Source organism: Calypte anna, chromosome 1 (assembly GCF_003957555.1).
Source record: "Calypte anna isolate BGI_N300 chromosome 1, bCalAnn1_v1.p, whole genome shotgun sequence".
Lineage (NCBI taxonomy): Eukaryota > Metazoa > Chordata > Aves > Apodiformes > Trochilidae > Calypte > Calypte anna.
Window position 1 is genome coordinate 54194485 of NC_044244.1, and position 17824 is coordinate 54212308.

At 39.1% G+C, this 17824-nt stretch overlaps 1 protein-coding gene across 1 annotated transcript in view; it reads left to right on the top strand.

Moving 5' to 3' along the window:
• LARGE1 (LARGE xylosyl- and glucuronyltransferase 1) overlaps positions 1–17824 on the top strand; it is a 289565-nt gene that overhangs the window by 152185 nt on the left and 119556 nt on the right. Inside the window, 1 exon segment of the mRNA XM_030450535.1 lies at positions 7352–7475. Within this exon segment, the coding sequence (XP_030306395.1) occupies positions 7352–7475 (124 nt within the window).

The following is a 17824-nucleotide window of genomic DNA, read 5'->3' on the forward strand; positions in this document are numbered from 1 at the left end:
GCCTGGGTCGAAACGTTTTGTTCTATTTCTGAAAACTGTAAAGCTTAGAACAGCCTGTGAGTTATAGTTTCATATGAAAAGATCATTCCTGTCTCTACTTCAGTTAGTCATTGCTTGAGTAAGAACTACAATTAATTTTAATTTTGTCTTGTCTCTTCCAAAGACATGCTAAAAGCCACGTTTCATTTGGGAACGAAGGAAGGCCAAAATTATACCATCTCACCATATTGCAGGCAGTTAGGTCATCCTGAGAATCTGTGAAAAGTAACTTCTCTTTTGTGCCAGCTAATACTGGCAGCTTTTAAAATTATTGTTATTTTTTCTATTTTCGTCCTCCTTCTTTGAAGAAGTCATGGTTACTTCTTTAGCTGCACACTCCATGTGTCCTATAGCATTAGGGGCATTGAAATGGTGATGGAGTTTCAGGGTATAAACAAAGCCACTCAAATAAATAAATGCTTTCTATAACAAAGAAGCCTCTTTGCTTTAAGAAGGCTGCTTATAACCCTGAAGTTACACAGACATCTAAGCATTTTTAAGAACAGTATATTAAAGTGTGTTATAGATTGACATATGAATATTATTATTTTTTTTAGAACAAGTAGAATAAGGCAAACCAAATGAAAATCTAAATCAAATAAAAAGGATGACATGTTATTTTCAACTAAGAGTCACAAGTCAACACTATCTTGTAATTAAATCTTATGTAATCTAATGGCTGTATTCCATGGAGACCACTTTGCCTTAATGGAGTTAATTTGAGAATTTAGAACCTTGTCACCATTTCCAACTTTTCTAGCATGTCAGTCTGTTTTTTGCAGGAGGGGTTTTTTTTTGGTATAAACTATAAAGCATGAACTGGTTTCCCTGATCCATTTAGATGCATCAATAATACACATTTCTTTTTGTATATACTAGCTCATAACAATGGAGGCATAATGAAGAAAGCAATGTTTTTAAAAAAATCTAGCCATGAAATGTCTTATTATTTCCCAAAGTGCTTCTATAATTTAACACAAAACAAGAAGATCCCTGAATGAGGCAGCTAGTACATCTTTAGGATGTCTCCAGCATTTTTGTGGAACATTTTAATCAATACTCGATGTCAAGGGATAAGAAAAATATGTAATGACTGTCACATTAAAATTCTCCCCATATGAAAGAGGTTGTCATATGGGCATAAAGAAAAAAAAAAATCCCAAGCTGCCTTTTATAATTTCTGTTTGAAGTTCTTGTAACCATTTGTTACAGATATAAAAGGTATTGCCTTGTTGTGCTTCCCTTAATAAAGTATAGGTTTTGGAAATAAACTCCCTGGGCTACTAGCCTTTTCATGTTCTTAGAAAATAAAATTTTTGTGTTGCAGAGAGAGAACTGTGCAACCAAGCAGCTGCTTTTTGAATTGCTAACAATGACCTATGGAATAATACAGAAGAGAAGAGTCTTTACTACTCCCTTTTCCAATTGTAGTTTTTTGTATTTGACTTCGTGGCAGTGGCTGCTCAAAAAAAAAAAAAAAAAAGGGACACATATACTTGAGCAAGCAGATCAAAACTCTGATGAAGCATAAGAAGTTTTAAAATGTAAAAATAAGATAGTATGACTTAAAAATTTATAGAACTTGGTACCTTGGATTAGGCTCCTAAATTCATACCCTGACTTAAAATAACTGAGTTCATTTTACTGAATTTTATGGGATCTCAGCAAATCTGAAAATGAGAGCATTCATCTAAATTCCTGTATTTAGGCCTATGGGCCTGTATTTAAGCATCCATGCTTGAAAATCTTGGCCAGAATATCTTTTCAGTCCCTTTTACAGACAGAGATTTAGGAAAATAGATGAGTACTCTTTACGTATGGTTACCTTGTCAAATAGTGTTCTGATCTTTAGATAAGTGGAAATATTTTAGGGTATGAAGATCTGCTGTTTTCTAAATAGAGTGGTTAAAACCTGACTTTCCACTTGATAGGAAATAACCATATTATGAAATGGCATTCTGTATCGAGACGTTAGTGCATCAGCATTTTCCCTATAGTAGAAACAGTGAAAAGTTGTAGTTAGTAAAAATTCAGCTTGAAGTAGATAAAGTGGTATCTTCATTTTGTGAGAAATCTGGCTGTTTCAGTATCTGCTTCTATAGGGAGGAATCTGGAAGACCTGAGGCTCAGAATTCGGAAACCCAGGATACTAGAAACCTTGAATTCCAAACATACAAATTCACATGAATACCAGGAGTTTTCCAAAACTATTTTTTAATATAAGTTTATAAGAATTGTAATTTATTGACCTATATTATTTCATGGTTGCATATACTGTCACCATTTATGGTATAGTGTTTTCTAGGTATACAAGATACAACCAGCCACTGCAGTATGTGCTTGTTTGCTACTTTAGTGTTCCCAGTGGAAAATTAACTATATGGGATAACATATATATTAAAAATAAACACAACACAAATCTGTGCTTTGAATTAGTTAGAAAAGTTAAAGTCACACACAGAGAATCACACAGAACCACACAGAATTAGCATGATGGGAAAAGGCCTCTAAGATTGAGTCCATCAACCCAGGAAAAAAAAAAAAATCACTGTGCTCACTAAAGTATGTCCTGAAGTGTCATGTCTACATGTTTTTTTAATTCCTACAGGGATTCAAAGTGACTCCATCACCTCCCTAGGCAGCCTATTCCAGTGCCTGACTACTCTTTCAGTAAAGAAATTCTTCATAATATCTAGTCTAAGCCTCCCCTAGTGCATCTTTCAGGCTGTTTCCTTTGGTCTTAGTATTATTTACTTGGGAGGAGAGGCCAACACCCACCTCACTACAACCTCTTGGGTAGTTGGAGAGAGCCATAAGGTCTCCCCTCAGCCTCCTCTTCTCCAAACTAAACAATACCTGTTCCCTCAGCCTCTGCCCACACAGGACTTGTTCTCTAGACCCTTCACCAGCTTCATTGCTCATCTTTGGTTTCACCCTCCAGCAACTCAAAGTCCTCCTTGTAGTGAGGAGACTAGAACTGGACACAGGAATCAAGATGCGGCCTCTCCAGTGCCAAGTACAGTGGCACAGTCATTTCCCTTCACCTGCTGGCCATGATATTACTGATCAGGCCACGATGCTGTTTGCCTTCCTGGCCATCTGAGCACACTTCAGGCTCATATTCAGCCAGGTATCAGCCAGCACCCTCAGCTCCTTTTCTGCCAAGCAGCTTTGCAGCCACTCTCTCCCAAGCCTGTAGTGTTGCCTGGGGTTGTTGTGACCGAAGTGCAGGAGCTGCCACTTGGTCTTCTTGAACCTCATACAACTAACCTTATCCATCTATCCAGCCTGTCCAGGACCCTCTGCAAAGCCTTCCTATCCTCAAGTGGATCAACACTCCCACCCAACTTGGTGTTGTTTGCAGACTTGCCGAGGAAGAATTCAGTCCCCTCATCTAGAACACTGATAAATATAATGAACAAGACAGGCCCCAGAAGCGAGCCCTGGGAGATGCCACTCGTGACTAGTCACTAAATTTAACTCTGTTCAGCACAACTGTCTGGTCCCAGCCATCTGCTCAGTTTTCTGCTCAGCAAAGAGTACACCTGTCTATGCCATGAACCACCAGCTTCTCTAGGAGAATGATGTGGGAGATGGTTTCAAAGGCTTTACTCAAGTCCAGGTAGACAACATCCACCAACTTTCCTTCATCTGCTAGGTGAGTCACCTGGTTATAGAAAGAGATCAGGTTGGTCAAGCAGGACCTGCTTTTCCTCAACCCATTCCGGCTGGGCCTGATTGCCTGGCTGTCCTGCACATTGCACTTAGGATGAACCTTTCTATAATTTTCCCTCGGGCCAAAGTCAAACTGACAGGCCTGTAATTCTCTGGGTCCTCCTTCCAGCCCTTCTTGTACTTTGGTAAGCCTCCAGTTTCCTGGGACTTCCTCTGTTAACCAGAACTGTCCATAAAAGATAGAGTGGCTTGGCAGGCTCCTCCACATGCTCCCTCAATAGTCAAAGAAAAAAGTCAAGGAATAAAAAAGTAAAAGACTACTCACATTTGGAATGAGAAAAGAAGAGGTTTTCATTGGTCACCACTATCACTGAGACTTGATTCCAGGTTCCCTTCACCCCAAGGAAGATTTCCTTGCACTGAATTCCCCAGGCTCAGAGAAGTGGAAAGGACTTGTTGGGTCATCTCATTAACTTCACTGCTATTGCAGGAAACCTCAGCATTGAAACACTTTCCGTAGCTTGATCTACCTTCACAATAGGAATAAATTGCAATTTCCTTTAGCCAGAGGATCATATTTTTCCAATCTCATGCCACTCAACTCCCACTTGTAGTCTTCAGTGTCTTAAGCTGCTCCTTAAACATCTTAAAAGGCCATGCCATCCTTCCCTGTTACCTAATTGAAGGACTCTCAAGCCTCCCTCTGGAAGACTCAGGTATCTCCCAGACTTTTTAAACTGGAGTTGCTAAGTGTCTGCTAAGTGTCTCGTATCTCCTGAGAAAGTTTCCTTATATCACAAAATCTCTTATGTATCTTTTACAGTGGATAATAGTTGAACTTTATTCTGCTGAAGTTGTTTACTGAACACTTTGAAGCAATCCGTATCTTTTAGATCCTGCATATTCCAGATACCAGAAGAGGTAAAAGATGTCAACTGTGTATATGCTAGTATTGTTACCTTCAGAAGGTCTTCCAGGTTTGAATCCATGCTCTGTTAGCTTCTAGCACCATGCTAAACCTCACATTTCAAATAACTAAAGCCTCATCCGGAGTAAAATTTTCTGTGACTGATGCACATTTAGTTGTAGATGTCAGCAGGTCACTTTTCAGTTTTGGGGATATATTTTTGTAAGTGATAATCTTCTGCTTTGCCTCTGACACATACTTTCCTTCCAGCTGAATCTTCACCATGAGGCTAACAACTTGAAAGAGATTTCTGTGTAGGAGTACAACTACTCCTTTTTTCTTTTTCCCAGTAGGAGCTGAACTAAAGAAAATGTCACCCACTTGTTCCCATTTAAGTTTCATACACTCTGGGTCATTTGGATAAGTATAAACTTCTACTGAACATCTGAGTGTCTTTGTATCAGATGTTTTCATTTCAACTAGTGTGTTTCATCTTCAAATATTTTATATCAATTCCATTTAACTAAATGATGGTTTGAAGGAAGATGTAGCTTTCTTGATTTTAACTGATTTTTATTTTATTATTCTACTTTGCAATATATAGATAAGTGACCCTGAAAAAATAAAGGAAAATAAATTGCTAAAAAACATCAGCTGGGAAATAGTCCAACCTGATACCAGACTCAGCCCTTGCTAAGCAGAGGGACCTGTGTGCAATGTATATGTTGACATTCAACACCTTGCCTGGAGATACTCCTTTGCCTTTACCCCAAGCTGCTGGTGGTGTACTTTATTTCTTTTGGCCTTTACTAATGAAATGTATATCCTGATCACTGCTTTTTCCTTATTTTATCTTGGCAAGGTGCCTGGTTACTGCAGAATCTGCATGAGCCAGGATGTCCTCTTCTCTCCTGCTGGGCTGGAAGCAGATGTAATTGCTGTGATCTCTTTAGCTTGGTAATGGGATGCTCAGCAGCTGGCAGCCTACACCTATCCCTCTCCTCACTCCAGGGCAACCTATAGATTGAAAGACCTTTGTCTTTTTTGGAAAGCATGCTGTGGCTTAGTGTTTTGGATACTGCTAAATGCAGATTAGCTGTGGGTTTATCACACCACCACGAGCTCATATAGGAGGCTTCTATCCAAGCCTTTTCTGCTTTTCCTCTAACCACATAATTTGACCCGCAGTGCCCCTGAAGCCAGTACAGCAGCTTCACTGGCATCCCTAGGAATTGGACTGGATCGTAGTTGCAGTATTTCTAACACTGCAAAATCCAGCCATGTATTGCTTCTCACAGCAATCTCCTGCTTCTGCTGAGAGGTGTGTTATGATAGTGTGAAATATTTTATGCAGTATGTGTTTTCTTGTGGACTTTTCTCAGTGAGAAACAGTATTATTCATCAAAGCAAGAAGAGTAGCATTAAAGAGAAAAGCATATATTGTTCATTAATGCAGGAAATGAAGAAAGAAATAACCTTCATCTTTTGGGTTAAGCCCAAGAGTGTAATTGAACTTTGTAGCCTGAACTAACAGATTTCCTTGCTTCTTGTTCATCAGTCATCTTATACTTTAACCAGCATCTGAAGATAAATGCTTCTCTTTTTACACAGAAAATACCTGTTTACAAGTACACCCATTTACCTGTATAAATATCACAGAAATTAGATTCTACTATTCCACCATAGGGATCAAAGAAAGGTAGAGCCAATGCTAAAGTCTAAATGAACCCTCTTCTTAGTAGCTTTTTCAAACTCTGTAAGCTAGGGGTAAACATGGAAGACAAGAAATCATGACTAACTTCCACTGACTGGTTTTGATATTACGTTCATAGAAGCTGAGTAAAGATCAGACTTTGTTGCTTTCTCTTCCTCTAAGTGAGAAGCAAGCTTAAGTGATTTAAACATGCGAATGTCCAGGTTCACTTAGTATAGAAAAATCCATACACTTTGTCCAACCTTGCAGCTCTTGCTGATACTGGCTTTGTACATCTTGGTTTGCAGCTTTTCACTTAACCCAAGTCCTAGAACTACAGAGGTGAACCACAATCTGGTATTTTCAAGTAAACTATTTTCTTTCTTCCTGCTGTTCTTCAGCTCTCCTTCCCCCTTACGAACAAGGATATAGGGAGCTTTACAATTTCCATTCTGTTCACTGGGCCAGTAGATAGAAGGCACTCACATAAACCATCTAATTTTGGGTTGACAAAGGACAACTGTTGATAGACCAAGTTTGCTTTGTAGGAAAGATGCATGTGAACTCAGTGGTCCTGGACTTTTACCTCATTCAGACACTAATTTTTTAACCTTTCCTTCCATCTGCACTTCTCCACAGATCACGGTTCCTACCACAAAGATAAATTACCAGATTGACCTAGAAACTGAAAGCAATTGCTTTCACAGCTCAAGTCCCCAAAGGGATTAAGTTGGCCTTCTTTTAAGAAGCCAGAAGAAGGGACCAAATCTCTAGCTGTTATAAATTGTCACATTCCACTCAAGTCCAAATAACTATATTTATTCACAGCCACCCAGAAACTGATCTAGTATTTCTATTATTGTCATGTTTATTCAAATTGTAAGTGTTTCAGCATTTTGGCTGCAGAGCAGGACTCCAGTGAACACGCTGTACTCTTTACCTTGACTCATTAAGGCTTTTCAAGTCCTGAGATCGTCCTTTTACAATAATAATTAGCAACCTTTGAATTAATGCCTTTCTCTCCCTTCTCATATCAGGAGAAACCCACTCCACTTCCACCTCATCGCAGATGCAATTGCCAAGCAGATCCTGGCCACTCTGTTCCAGACGTGGATGGTCCCTGCTGTGCGCATAGACTTCTATGATGCAGATGAGCTCAAGGTAAAAAAAGACAAACACAAATGTTACCCAAATGCTTCCAATTTTATGCCATCCCTTTTTTACTTAACTCTGTGTATTGGTGACCTGTGGGAGAACTGATGACTAAAATATTCTCCCTGGCTAAAACTAATTCCAACCCACATAATTGTAACCCAGATTACACTTAACTAGAAGATATTGCATGGCTAAAGTCAGTGCAGTTTCCCTGCTAAAGGAGTATCTTGTTTAACAGCTTAGAATTTTACCTGAAATCAAGAGGATTCTAGTTGCCCAAACTGAATTGCATCTTATCAATTTATGTTTTGCTAAGGATGCCTCTTTCTAGTAACAATGGTGGATCCTAGGTATGTTGTTCAATAAGTCCAAGTTTGTTTCTGAAAACACTCAACTTCCCTGCATTCCTTAAGCATAAATATGTAACACTGTCAGTACACACGCTCTGACAAGGTAACAAGATAGTACATTTTTAAATAGCTACCTTTTTTTCATCTGGGTGACCTTTCACATGAAATGCATATGACGAAAGGAGAGTTCCAAGTAGAAAAAAAAACCACTTGCTGAAAGCATAATATAATTACTTTTTAATAGTTAGAAAGTTTAAATTAGATCATGAAGGGACAGCATTGAGTTTGAGCTACATGTTTTTTAGTTGTGGATGTAGAACGAAGTATGCAGATTTTAGCATTTAGAGTTGGTGGCAATAATTTGTATGACTTATCAGACTGTTCTGAACATCACTCTGAAATAAGGAAAAAAACAATTTAGCAAATTGCTGTGCTAATTAAGGAGTATATTCAAAGCACACCATGTTGTAGCATCTTTAGTACAAAAAGTTGTAGAAAGAGATGGAAAAGGGAAAAATTATTATTGAGGATAAATATTTTGTTTCTAGCTGTTTTTATTGTTTTATTGATCTTTTTACATTAAGCCATAGGCTGACATTAACCTAATTAGCTAGAGATCTCCCTTCTGTTCTTTGCAGCTTCATAGTAAGGAGGAGATTTATTCTTGTGTAAATTTTGTACATGTCTATATTATAATTGCTTTTCTGCAAATTGAATGGTTTTACAGTGCTTAATTAGCCTCTCAGCTGAGCAAGACAGACCTCTTAGTGTTTTCCTTCTGGTTACTGGGGTATGGTCCAATCTAGTTAAGTAAAGAATAGCCAAGAGAGCTTACTTTAGTGATCCTCAGCTTGCTGATTTATAGGCAAAATGCTGCAAATATGAGGTTATAGAACAAAGTCTTGTTTTGTACCTCCATCTTTACTCAACTTTAATTTTTAAATAGCTAGTGACCTAAAGCAACACTGGACTATCTTGCATGTGACACATGGGCTTTATTTTGGGGACCAATTTCTTGCTGTATACAGATATTGAAACATAAACAGATCTTTTCAGGTCTGCTAATCTTCCTCAGAGCTCATGATAGTGCATATCAACCAATTTCCCTGCATTTAGTAGCCAAAACGCACAGAATGAAGTAGTGCTCAGCACAGGTGGATGTGACAGACACTGCCAAAGGGCAGAAAGGAGTTATAAATTTAAATGGAGTTTTTAAAAGCCAGGTATGATGCTGACTTATATCCAGATTATCCTGCAAGTTTTAGCAAAGATGACAGAAGAGCTGTTTACAGAGAGCTGATCTCATTTGTTTCCTAGGTAGCCTCTAGAGAGGATTTAATGGTTTTTTGGGGTTCATGTATTTTACCTGTACTCTTGGGGGCTGTATTATGCTGTCTAGTGTTAGAAAAACAGATCTGATGCTGAAATGTTTACTACAAAGTCTACCTTTCTCTTAAGTGATCTATGAATCCGATGTTTCAGTATATACTCTGTTTCAGTTTTAATGACCCTCCATATTTCTTTTTTAAACCTATAATCAATACCAAATGCTGACAGTTCAAAGGGTTAAGACTCAACAATAGCTTGGGAATTTTCAGCTTAGCTTTCATTCGCCAGTGCTTCATTGTTTTGGAATACATTTTAGCTGTTACAGAAAACATTTTGTTTCATGTTTGTTTTGGTTTGGGTTTTTTTTGTGGTCTGTTTGGTTTTTTTTTCCCTCTTTGGATAAGTATGAGCTTCCAGCCTCTTAGCTCTAATGCAGCATGAACTGCCATGTTAACTTAAGCCCTTTAGCCCTGGGAAAAGCCCTGCTCCTGCTCCTGTTCCTGCTCAAACAGTGGAATGGAGCACATAATGTTAAATCCTCCATAAACAGTATGGATGCTTTTGTGTTTTCAAGTAGCTGTTTAGAATTCAGACAGAACTTTCCACTGGAGAATTAATTTTTTAAAAGGCAGAATTTGGAGACTGAAATATCTGGCAATGTTACTTAACATATCCTGCAGCTCTTAAAAATGCATGCTGCTTAGCTTAGATTTAGAGTAACCAGTGTCCTGGAGGAAGGTGTAAGAAATACTGCTCTGCAGTAGGTGTTGCTTTCTCTCACATTTTAGATACATCTACTTTGTCTGTTGCTGTGAATAACACACGTCAGATGTTGCCTTTAAAATTTAGAGAAGACTTATTTTTCCTTTTGCAAGGAGAGACAGTTGTTCACGTTCATCTTGCATCAAAAAAAAGCTTGTGCTCATTCTCTCCCCAGAGGTGGGTGCTGCCAAACTAACACCAGCCTGCTTGGAAGAGGGATAGAGTGCAGGAAATTATGACCAGGTAGAGGTCTAGTTTAGCTTGAGGCACATGGGAGGGGATGAGGCAGAAGAGAAGGAGACTTGGCTGTGAAGCTGAGAATTTAGCAACATTTCCAGGAAAAGGGTCAGACCCGGTTGACATGGGACCTCACAGAACGTTTCTTGTAAAACGCTAGTTTGGTGTTTCTGACAGCCAGTTTTACTAAGACACTTGTTACATCCTCCCATATAATTTGGCCTGTCTCCTCATTGCCTTGCCAATAGACACAAGGGAATTCTGTGCTTAAAAGCTCGCTCTCAGCCTAAAAGCTTTTCAGATTGTGAACTGTACTGCCAGTGCAAGTCTCTCCCATCAACTAAACTTGCTACATGCAGTTAGTAATCAGCAATAAGTATCACTGAAGTGTGGGCAGCTGATAATGGTGCCAGTAATTGAGCCGTTCCGTAGCTGCAGACCTCATTCCTGTTCTACCCTGTATAACTCTTCCAAATTTATTTGGTCACATATGGCTGTGACTACAAACGAGAAAGTTAGTTGGCAATGTAGATTCACTTTATATGATCACATTAGCTGTATTATTCAGCTTTGGTCCTAATGCAGTAGATGTAGCTATTACAACAGTGCATCCCACAAAATGACTGGAAAGTGAAAATTGTCTGCTTTGAACATTAAATAAAAGAAAAAACCCAAAGCCATACCTGTGAAATATTGATCTAAAAAACCCATTACAGCTGTGGCTTGCCAATACTAAGCTGTAGGATATTATGCCTTTTTCGATTCAGTCTTAAATGAAGAAACTCCAGAGCTAACTGTTGAAGATGTGCAACATGAATGCTTAGCTTCTGCACTTCATTATTCAAAATGGACTCTCACACCAGTTTGCTCACAAGGAAGCATAGGCACTAAACCCATTGTGATCTGCATTGACACAGAGCAGAAGGGACAGCTGATAAGGCAGTACTGTGCGTGTGATGTGTGGAATATGGATGAGGAGAGTTTGTTTTCCCAGATGTTGCCTGACAGACTGCTGACAACATCAGGTGAACTGAGGCAGCAGAAGGCAGATTGAGCAGGTGCCTGCTCTGCTGTGTGTGAATCTTGATGACCCAGATAGATGTAGTCTCGTCATCACTGGTAAAGCAGAAAAGCCAAGTCCTTTAAATAGTTCAGCTCACAGAAGTTCTACAATTGTTCTGTAAACTTGAAGGTAGGGATGGTGAATAGGTTTTTGCAATAGATGAGCATTTGACCTGAAAGTAAAGTGTGAGAAGTTCCATATTTTGCTGCATTCATGGACAGTATTCCAGATTTTACTGTTCCCAGAAACAACAGATCATAAATCTCACTACCAGTGCCACCTTAGGTGATTTCATATCAGAAATGCTGATGTAGTCTGTACACTGAGTTAAAATCAGTGGTGTGATCCAGGGAGCAAAGCCGAGCTGGGAAAATGAATGGCATAAATATCACCTCTGAGTCACTCCTTAGCCACTTCCAATTGAACTGTGAAGGCAGTCCAATTGGTCAGGTGTTGACATCATTTGGTCAGATAGATGGGAGAGAGCTATGAGATTTAAGCAAGAAATTAAAGTTTAAGTCTTTAATTATAATTGTAGTGTAGCTGAGTCTCGGGGCTGTGCCTGTGTGCTCTCCCAAATGTAGTTACTAATTCTCAGGGTGGCCAGGCTGGTCGTCTGCATAGATGAGATAAAGGGTGGTGTGAGACTGCAGCCCAAGTTGAAACCAGGTGATTGACTGAACTGCTGACCATCTGCACATGAAGTATTTGACAGATTGTTACAGGAGCTCTCCCAGAGGGAATTTCAGACACTTCCTGAGATTTCGTCAGCAGTCCCTGCTGTGCCTATACCAATTTGTATGCTTCGATGTGTTGATTAACATCCTGGGTAGAGAATCTGTCTCTCTCAGAGATTCCCAGACAGTGCCTGCTGCAAAATTAATTAATTGGGCAACAGTAACACAATCAATAGTAACAGTTCTTACATGTGTAGAAATGATCTTGTAGAACAGTCTTTTGTACATACCTAAGATACTTGAGAAATGTTTGGTTTGTAGGTTAAGGTAAGCTATAGTGATGGATTATGCATGTCCTGCAGTGGTTGTGTAGGACCAAAGGCCAGATGGCTTATAAAAATTGGACAGAACCAAGTTTTAGTGAGTCTGACCAAATCCAACTAATATTGCCCTGCAAGGACTGTTACCGTGGAGATTCCCTTCATCATCCAGATAGCAACCAGTTGTCCTGTTTAACAAATTGTAGTCTCCATGCAAAAATTGCCCTACGCCAATATCCCAATAAGGTCTGCTTAAATGTATTAAAAATGTATGCTCTGTTGGTGTCTGTACAATAAATGACACCAAAAGCAAATCAAATGCTGTGAATTTTTTTTGCTACCATTGGAAGCTTTTTCAAGGAATAATAGCATTGGTGTGTGTATCATACAATGGTTTATACCAGTTTTGGAAACGTGTTCCAGGAAAGGCTTCCAACAGAACTGCAGATACCACCTGCTGAACATGGGAGGGAGAGAGCTGACAGTTGTGCATCTGACAATTGGGAAGATGTGACATGATATTTGATGAGCAGATTATTATCTTAGTGTTTGTTACATCAACTGCAGATGGTAACAATGGCAGCAGTGTTGATGAAGCCACAAGCAACAAAGCTGACCTGGCTTCTGTATTCCACCATATTCCACATCAAGCACTTCCACTGGTTGTTGCAGAAGGAGCCGTCCATAGCAATATAATTTCCCAGGACTAGCAACTGTTTACTGACTGTCATGGACTGTAAGAGTTAGACTGTATTTGCATGACACTGCATGCAGATTATAGATTGTTCACAGGCAGTGCATGATTATTTGTTAAGTAGTTCATTGTATGCCTCAGGGACAGACACACAAAGTTAGAAAGCAGACGTACACTTCTTTCCTTCCTTTCTTTTCTGCTTCATATGCAAGATATAATTGCTATTAATGCCATGCAGGATGTGAAGCACAGCATCTGTTTATGTTTACATTCATTTATGCAGTGGCAGGTATTCAATTAAAGTGTTTCTATAGCACTGTGGTTTTGGTCAAATCCTGTCACATATCATGGTGGACTTGCAATGCTTCTGCATTTCACCAGCATTCTGTCTTTTGTGTAAACTGGACTACTGTATCACAGAATCACAGAATCCTAGGGGTTGGAAGGGACCTCGAAAGATCATCTAGTCCAACCCCTCCTGCCAGAGCAGGGCCACCTAGAGTACATCACATAGGAACGTGTCCAGACGGGTTTTGAATGTCTCCAGTGAAGGAGACTCCACAACCTCCCTGGGCAGCCTGTTCCAGGGCTCTGTCACCCTTACAGTAAACAAATTTTTCCGGATATTCAACTTGAACCTCCTATGCTCCAATTTACACCCATTACCCCTTGTCCTATCACTGGTCACCACTGAGAAGAGCCTAACTCCATCTCCCTGACACTCACCCCTTACATATTTGAAAACATTGATGAGGTCACCCCTCAGTCTCCTTTTCTCCAAACTAAAGAGACCCAGCTCCCTCAGCCTTTCCTCATAAGGGAGATGTTCCACTCCCTTAATCATCTTAGTAGCTCTGCGCTGGACTCTTTCAAGCACTTCCCTGTCCTTCTTGAACTGAGGGGCCCAGAACTGGACACAATACTCCAGGTGCGGCCTCACCAATGCAGAATAGAGGGGGAGGAGAACCTCTCTTGACCTACTAACCACACCCTTTCTAATGCACCCCAGGATGCCAGTGAAATAAGATATATAGACTGTTGTTTCATCCAGATCTTTCCCTTTCTCTTTTAAAGAATGGTGGTGGGTTTTTTATAATAATAATAATAAAAAATTTTAAAAATTAAAAAAAAAAGTACACATTTTTAAACTTTTAGATTCTGAACAGATTTTCCTGAGCCTTGCATGGCTTAGTTTTAGGCCTGAATTCCTGCATTAAAATGGAAGTTCTGTGCATTTGCTAGGGAACATACTGAATACTAGACATGAAGTCTCAGGTGATCAAATACACTTGTGACTGAGACACAATGCTACCATACTAAGAGCAGGGTCTTTTATCCATGGTCTTCAGTACAGATGACTGGACATTAACAGACCAAGTTTTGTAAGACAAGATATTTTCCTTCTGACTGCTTGGAAGGAAATGACTATCCACCAAGAAACAGATAGCAATTCAAACTCCACAGCACAGTGGAACCTTTGTAAAGTGATCAGAATCTATCTGTGCAGACTGAGTAACCTATGTAGTACTTCCTCTGCCCTCCCAGCCTCTCTTTTGCACAAAAAAGCCATGCAACATTACAAATCAAAAATAAATGTGTTTTTCATTATTTTTCAGGCCCAGGATATGAAAAATTAATTTTATGCAGAATCACACTGGATCTTCAATTTCTGCCTATTCAAAACAGATAGTGATGAAAAAAGTGCTGTGGAAATCAGTGAGGCTGGTCAGAAATTGGTCATGAGGATGGGAGTCATAGTGCTGTTACTAACTTTCTGCAGTTTTTATCTGTTTGGGGACATGTAGATTCCATGAGCAGCCTCACCTCTGACTGTCTGTGGAAGGATGCAAGATATCAAAGGGGGAATAACTTTTTGCAGGTTTTTGTGTGTTTTATCCTTGGATTTCCAAATGCTACCAGGTTTGGAACTGTGAGGATTTGGTATTCTGGGATGAAACCCACTGTGATGCAAGAATGTGCAGTGTTTTCTGGGCCTCTTTCAAGGGTCCTGGTCTTGCCTAGGACCCTTGCCTTTATATTGTGCAGTGCTTCTACTGTATAAATGGCAATTCCAAAAGAAAGCCTTATGCCTGGCTTTATAAACTCCTTCTACTGTTACTGGGATGGTAGACATTAGAGTTCTCTGTTAATTTTACAGCTTGACTCTGTTTTGGGCTTCTCTGTAGCTCCACCTTTTTCTTGATTCTCAGGAATGGCAGAACAGTTACTATGTACCAGTTACCTCTACCAGGAAGCCTGGGTAGTTGTTCTTTTTCTTCATATATGTGATGTGAGGAATAATGAGCCAACTGTCTTCCACTGCCATCACCCACATTTGTATCATAGTAGCTGACTGTGACACTTGAATAGCAAGGATTCCTGTTTGGTATTCAGCTTCTTAAACACCATTCTTACTGTAGCAACATGTGCTGCGCCTTCAGGGAAGGCTATTTTAGCAGAAAATGAGAAAAAGATGGATAAGGTAACATGAGATTTTCCAAAAATTATTCAGCTTGACAAAAATTATCCAACAAGCCTGGAAAAAAAAGAAGTTAAAGCGTGCAGTGCCTTGACCTGACTGCTGCAACTATTTATTGTTTGTGCTGTGTATCCCTATTACAGCAACTGCTTTCTCAGAACTTTATCATCCATCCATGAGAAATTGAAGTATTTTGTGGTCTTAACACTTTGATCTGCATAAGGTGTATGGATTGCATGTCCCCTGTACTTGCTGGGAAGACTAAATAGTCATTCTGTGTTCCAGCACAATTTTTTTCTTGGCAATAGCAGATAAAACCTGGGAAGAGATATCGTGACTATGGTCTTAGATCTTAATGGCTTTTCACTTTCTCATAAAGATATCTCCCTGTTGTAGGGTATTCAGGGACTGATAGAACAGTGTTGATGGCTGAAGGCATTTCTAATGGGGATTGGTCTTAGTGTGACCCTCTTATGAAAATGTTTAGTGATCCTTGTTTCTAGATTTCCAAAGAGCTGATGTGTGTGTATTTCCATTTCTGATGGACTCAAAGAGTATCCTTGATTCACCACTAGGGAGCTGGAACTGTTAGAATTTATCATTTGTAAAGTACTTGGCATTGTCTTGTTTCTGAGAAACAGCTGGAATTCAGGGAAGTATTGCATGATAATACAGATGTGAGCTTCTTCCCAAAAGGTGGTGGAGGCAGAAAGTATTCTGAAGGACCAGGACTGAGGAGAAATATAAAAAGGTTATTCATTGGATGTCACTGATGGTACCTCTTTTTGAATCAACTTGATAATAGAGCATGAATTTCCAAATTGTAAAATTTCATTTCTGTTAGTGGAGATACCACTTTTCAGGCCAGCCTGACTTAATCCTGCAAAATTTTCATTTTTTGAGGGTGAGATTAGGCTTTCTAGCTCTCACCCTTTCAGCAACAAAGATAAAAACTCAGAAGTGTTTCAATCCCCTGACAATTTTCCCATATACTGTTCCATTACTTCAGGTTTAACCCCTTTTCTGTTGAACAGATTCCACAGATTTTAGCTGGTACAGTTGAAAGCCTTTGTAAAATGGTTCTGGTTGTATTGTTTTGATCAGACACTTAGAATCTGTGTTCAGCTGCCTATCTGACTGTATTTTTATCTGATGGTTCTTAGGGTGAAATTACCAGATTACACGGAACTAGTTTTACACCAGTGGCCTTAGCCCTCACACCAGAAGTTTCAAAAATAGGTATGACTGCTGCATGGACACTTCCTTTAAATACCACTAATACATATTCACTGTTACCTGCAATGTTTGACCAGTATTTAACCAGAACCTAGGCAAGAAGCCAGATTGGTGTCATGATCATCAGCTTGGTATTTCTAACTTTGGAGGAGCCCACCTTTCTCAGTTATATATTTATTTCTTCAACTTGTTTCTCTAGTTAGTGCTGTATTGTTTGAGAGACATTTTATCTCTTTCTAGTAACAAAGAAAAATAATTTTGTTCCCTACACTGCATTCAGTGCTTCTTATGCTTGGTTATTGTTAGTATTTCTTGTTCATAATTGCAATACATTTTATCTTTTCTTATCTTTTTTATCTCAGGTTTATTCCTGGAGCTATTTAGGCTCCAGGAGTTTTGATCTATTATAATACTTACAATTGGAGAAAACAACATTGTTTCATGTAATTTTTGTTCTCTTGAAGAAATAATTGTGATATAAGAAGTTCCCATTCATCTGGCCTCCAACCCTGCAGGATGGAGAGTGATTTTTTTTTTCCTGAAAAATCTTTGTTGTTACTGAAAAATAAGAGAGTTAATAGTTCTTTATGGGATATGGCATTTACTTCATCAGTGGGTTCCACCCAGTAATGGTTTCTTTCTAGGTGCAACATTTTCAGCTGATCTTCATTCTTGCTCTGACTGTAGAAACAATAAAAAAAAACGATAAAATTTAGGTCTGGAGAGAGTTGATTTTACTGACAAGATGGGCGATGGTAACTAGTGAATTCCTTCTAAACAGAAGAATGGATCCTATTGTTCAAATGTATTTATTGTTTTGTCTTCACATTAGGATGTCAGAGGTCTGGTGGAAGCTACATTTCCACAGCCTTTCCATAAATCATGATTTTCTGCAACTCTGGTTGTTTCATTGAGATATATTCTTTTTTTCCAAACAGAACTAGATCTTTCAGTCTTAGGAGGGTGAGAAGTCCTTCCCTCAACATTTTTGGGGTTGATTGAGGTTTATTTTGGACACAATAACTCATATTTTAGACCTGAAATCTCCTCCATTACGTGGTTAGTAATAGTCACTGTGACCTTCTTTCATCATTCTTTAAAAAAGGACTCTTGCCCAAAATCCAGTATGCAAAAAAGTCCTTCTTCAGATTCCTTTTTGTCACTGAGCTGAGGCTGTTGTATATTCAGCATAACATGTATTTATGCAG